Source organism: Nematolebias whitei, chromosome 13 (assembly GCF_014905685.2).
Source record: "Nematolebias whitei isolate Nwh7 chromosome 13, NemWhi1, whole genome shotgun sequence".
In the NCBI taxonomy this organism is placed as follows: Eukaryota; Metazoa; Chordata; class Actinopteri; order Cyprinodontiformes; family Rivulidae; genus Nematolebias; species Nematolebias whitei.
The window spans coordinates 18,783,442-18,788,312 of NC_056510.1; the positions used below are offsets into that span (position 1 = coordinate 18,783,442).

Sequence of the window (4,871 nt, forward strand, 5' to 3'; positions counted from 1 at the left end):
CATAAAAGGAGTGCCATAACTACGAATCTGTATCAAATCTAGCAGACTACATAGTGTCCGGTATATTTTATATATAGACATCACCTCAGCAAGTGCCTATAAAAGAACAAGAGAAGGAAAGAAAAAGAAGAAAGAAGAAGAAGAACATGCGTTATCTTATCTGGATACTTCTGGGATCCTGTCAGAAACACAGAGGCACGAATCCAAAAGAGAGGGGGAGTCAATATTTCCATTATAACAAACTCTGTACAAGTGATATAAACCGATGCAGCGGAGGCATCACATAATCTATCAGAATATACAGTGAATGTGTTTAGGTGATATATATACTGCTTATATAAATGGAATATAATACAAGTGGGAGAGTCAGAAGAGCCGATGAAGGGAGGAAGAAAGAAAGATTTCTGTTATTTTTCATGATTCCTTATATAAGTTGTTCTTTGAGGTTGTGGATTTTTGCAACAAAATGGAATTTTTTTTTAAAAAAAAGAGGCAACAGAGTTGAAAATCTGTTACGTTTGCCTCAAACAAACAGTCTTTTGGAAGTTCTTTAGGGTGGTGGTGGGAGGGGGGGGGGTCGCCTTTAAGTCAGAGTCAGAAAGGGAGGGTGTCGAGGAAAAGTTTGTCAATTATTGCAGGCGGGGGGACTAGGTCCTCTAGCTTTAGGTAAAAGATGCGCTGCAGACCTTGGGTACAGAGCGTGCGCAGTTCGGGCAGCTTCCCCAAGAGTTTTGACAGGTAGTTGGGACGATTCAAACCGCCGCCATTGAACGTCACTTGATCTTTGAGGCAGTTGACGATCTTATTTTGGAGATCCTCGACTCTCTTGGGTTCCTTTAGTCCGTGCCGCTCTGAAAATTATAATAAAAAAGAATCTAATTGTGCTCAACGCTTCGCAGATTAAGAGGAATTTAGCCGCGCGCATCTACACACCTGTTACCATGGCCAGAGCCGCGATGCAGGAGAAAGCTGAGATGTCTATATTCATGCTCTGCAAGTTGGAAGAAAACTCCACGATGGCGTCCACCCACTCTCCAAATCCGCGCACGCACTGTAGTCTGTGTAACACCACACCATTGCAAAAAATGAGTTTTCCTTCCACTGGATTGGACCTGCAATTAAAAAGGAAATGCCCATTAATTACGCTTAGCTATAAATGAGGATTTAAGAGCTTTCTAATTATTGGGCAGCTAATAAAAGCTCATTGAAGCCTGAAGAAGGAGCACCGCGTTATTTGAAAATAATAAAATATATATATATATTAATAATAAGCTTTTGTTTAGTGATAACTCTCACCTGTAAGCCAGCCGCAAGACAAAAAGTTCAAGGAAGGCGGATTCAAAGAGGAGATCCTGATCCTGCTTCGGTAGATCAGAAAAGCCCGGGATCTTCTCCGCCCAGCCCCGGATGATCTCCATGGAGCCCGTCAGGAGATCATAGAACTGCTGGATGTGCTGAGTGTTGTCTCCAGCCATTTGGTAGTCAGGGTTCGCCTGGAACTGGAATTTAATTTAAACAGCGCCTTAATGAGGTCCACTAAAATATATAATCCGTGAAATTGCAAAAGCCCGTTTCCAAGTTGGAGCGAGAGAGAGAGCTTTTCACTATTAAATTAATGTCTTCTCTTTTTATTAAGTTTCTGCACTCCGGTGTAAAACGTGCCACAAAGTTTGGAAATCTGCGATGTTACAAAAAATAAATAAATAAATCTTCAGGTAGTAAATTTAAGCGGACCGAATTAAAAAGGTTGTCAATCTTGTTCTGTCTTTTAACACCCCCATCTGTTTGCTTTCTTAAAAAAAAGTTATGTGTGTATTTTATTAGTGAATTTATGTCTTTACTTACTCTTGAGTAGTCCAGAGCAGACATGGAGGGATTGGAGTCCACATGGGCCCTGACAAGTGCGCTTATGAGGCTCACCGGCGGCGAAGGTGGGGAGGGCTCCTGGGGGCTTTTGGGTTTAGATGGCAGGCGCCCTCTCCTTCCTTTCAGATTATCCGTTCGGACGACTGCATTGAGAGAAATTTCACACGTATATTCAATACATTTATACTCCCTTTTCTCGTGCGTAAAAACTTAAATTGTCTGTTTTACGCGCAGCTTCGCCAAATGTCAGCGCGGCTGATTTACACTAAAGTTCTAAAATATTTGACTTCATCATCAAAGCATACCTTCTCTCACCATTCCGACGACAAGGCACTTCTGGAATCGGCAGAACTGGCAACGATTTCTCCTGCGTTTGTCCACAGGACAGTTTTTGTTCGCTAAACACACATATTTTGCATTCTTCTGAACAGTGCGCTGGAGAAGGAAAAAAAGATATTGTCACCCTTAAAGGCCTATTTATTCCAAGTTATATAATGTGTAGAAAACGCTTTGGTGCTACAAGATATATCTATAAAAAAGAAAAGATAACAAAAAAAAAAAGATATCAGCGCTATCTCGTGTCCTGCGTGAGCCAAGAGGGAACAGAGCAGCAAACACACATGCGTGATCTTTCATATTTCACTTATTCCTGTGAGGTCAGCTCTCTGTGGAGAGGTCTGTATTTGTCATGTATTTATTTTTCATCAAGCATGGACAGCTGATCATGTTTAGTGGAAGTTTGATAACATGTGATCTTACATAAAAGAAAAAAATGCACATAATCTAACAGTTGTTTTTTTTTTTAATACCGTCCCACCTTGAAAAATCCCTTGCAGCCCTCGCAGGTTCGGACTCCGTAATGCTGGCAGGCTGCGTTGTCCCCACAAACCGCGCACAGACCTTCATTTGACGGGGATCCTCTGGAAGGGGGTGATGGCACTTGGCTGTCTACCAGCTGGTGCCCGTGGCTCAGCTGCAGGGAGTGAGGGAAGGCCAGACCGGCCTGCTTCCTTATGGCGCTGGGCACCGCGAAGCTCTGAGCGTCCAGGCCGCGGTGCGCCGCCGGATTGTCATGGTTCATGGAGACGTGCAGCGGACCGTCGAACCTCATCTGGCAGCTGGAGACCGGAGTGCCGGGCGGGGACTGCTTGAAGGAGAAGAGCGAGAGCCTCGACATCGGATTCTTGCGCTGGTCCATCATGTGAGAGGTGGCCGCGACATAGTTCTGGTGGAAACTGTGGAGGGAGCCAGGGTCCTCCCACATGTGATTTGGCTGAACTTGGAAGTTTGGCGTACTCGGGGAATGAGGCGAGGAGGGTTTGAAGTACATAGGCCCAGAATGAGCGAGCATCTCTTCCGACTGAGGCGGCAGGTGGCTCTGCTGATGGTAGCTGTGCATCTGGACGTCCTCCACCTTGATGGAGGACTGATCTCCAGTGTGGGGCATCTGATACAGACAAGGCGGCTTAACGTCGTAACTGGTGTTATAGTTGTCCATGAAGGTGCTGAAACTTGGGAGTGAAGTAGTGGCTGTGATCTCAGTGTTGGTCAAGTCCATGCTAAACTTAACAAACTCGGGTGTTAGGAAGTCGCAGCTGTATTCTCCTGCGGTGTGGTAGCTGTAGCTCTGGGAAGCAGGACTGGCTCCTTGAGGTGATGATCCATACTGAGCCTGGACGCAGGGCATGGCTGGAAAGCGGGAGAAACGCATCAGAATTTCTAATAATGTAGAAACTGTAGAAGAACAATGCGAGGTCAATTTAAATGATCAAACTAAATAAAACAACTCTATTTAAATCCAGCAGTGTTAGATTAAAATAAAGCTTTAGACACATTTATCTGAAGGCTTCATCACTTCTCCTACCTCAAGTTTTCTGACAGTTTTCCGGTGACACTTGAAATAAGCAATGCCAGGAGTTCTGTGGACGTCAGGATTGAAGAAAGCTCCTCTTTTCTGGGTCTTCTCCTGATAAAACACACATCTTTGGTATTTTCCTGAATTGTGAAATAAAGCTTATTTTTTATAAATTAACACGAGAATCCAAATTAACCCAAAGCCAGTCCGCGCAGATGCGCGCCAGCTGCATTTAGTTTCCTTCTAATATACGTTGAACTATAAAACATGTTGGTAATAATCCTCAGTGTGTTATGGAATAGAGTAATGTTGAATAAATATAACTAATTGACGTTTACTTTAGATGTTTTGAAGTGTTTTTTGGAGCGGCAGCAACTTTACGCACAACTTGCCAGCCAGGCGCAAAGCTGTAGAATCACAATAAGTGTCCAACCGATTCCATATAAAGGCTATTTATATGAACATAAGTTAGAATAAAATACTTTGTGATTTTTGTTTTTTAAAATAAATACAAAAAAACGTGTTTATTTAAAGAAGGCGCTGTGCGTAAAACGCATCCAGATTCTGTTGCAGGAGGGGAAAAAAGACAGAAAAAGAGAGAATCTTACCTCTTTCACATCAGGATCGTGGCTCTCAGTCCATGCAATAAGCATGTAGGAGGTATTCATCAATTTTGGTAAAAGCTCCAAGTCTTGAGCATGGGTAGCAGCTACGCAAAGCAGGAGAAAAAAATGCTGTGACTCCGCGCACTGACAGCGACGCGAGCTTCAACTATCCACTCTGCCCAATGTGGCTTTGTTTATGTGAGCTCTGGATACCGTGGCCCACGTGTTTCGCTACGCGACGTCATCCGCGTCGACGCCGACGCAGACCAATCCGCTTGGGAACTTTCCCAAGCCCCAATTTTTCTTGTGAGTATGTTTGTCTTGAGGTATGCGCTCTGTGTTGCTTCCCACATGGACATTAGCGGGGATGTAGTGGAGGGTAAACCCACTTAAACTCTGTTTAGACACCTCGGTGTTTGCACTGGACTCAACCTCGTGCTTGTTTTAGGCTGACATTAATCTCTGATATGGTTTCAGTGGATGTGCCACAAGTTGGGGAAAGTAAATTATGCTTTTAAGGGTTGTTCAGTGGCTGCAGCCACTTT

The 4,871-nt window shown here is 44.0% G+C and overlaps 1 protein-coding gene across 1 annotated transcript; it reads right to left on the reverse strand.

The window, feature by feature from the left end:
• Positions 1 to 556: 556 nt before the first annotated feature.
• On the reverse strand, positions 557 to 3,828 carry nr4a2a (nuclear receptor subfamily 4, group A, member 2a). Its single transcript, XM_037686410.1, has 7 exons — positions 3,731 to 3,828; positions 2,684 to 3,555; positions 2,172 to 2,301; positions 1,846 to 2,009; positions 1,297 to 1,499; positions 934 to 1,112; positions 557 to 851 (listed from the first exon to the last, which is right to left on the reverse strand). The coding sequence occupies exons 2-7, from the start codon at positions 3,551 to 3,553 to the stop codon at positions 595 to 597; spliced, it is 1,803 nt and encodes a 600-aa protein (XP_037542338.1). The 5' UTR covers positions 3,554 to 3,555; positions 3,731 to 3,828; the 3' UTR covers positions 557 to 594.
• Between the last annotated feature and the right edge of the window lie 1,043 nt (positions 3,829 to 4,871).

What these genes read in the sequence shown, in the direction of transcription:
- nr4a2a (XM_037686410.1), bottom strand. Translation starts at nt 3,553, where the DNA reads ATGCCCTGCGTCCAGGCTCAGTATGGATCATCACCTCAAGGAGCCAGT. An exon ending in CGTCGGAATGGTGAGAGAAG is followed by an intron (nt 2,010 to 2,171) that starts GTATGCTTTGAT and finishes CTCTCAATGCAG; the next exon opens with TCGTCCGAACGGATAATCTG. An exon ending in GGCTCTGGCCATGGTAACAG is followed by an intron (nt 852 to 933) that starts GTGTGTAGATGC and finishes TATAATTTTCAG; the next exon opens with AGCGGCACGGACTAAAGGAA.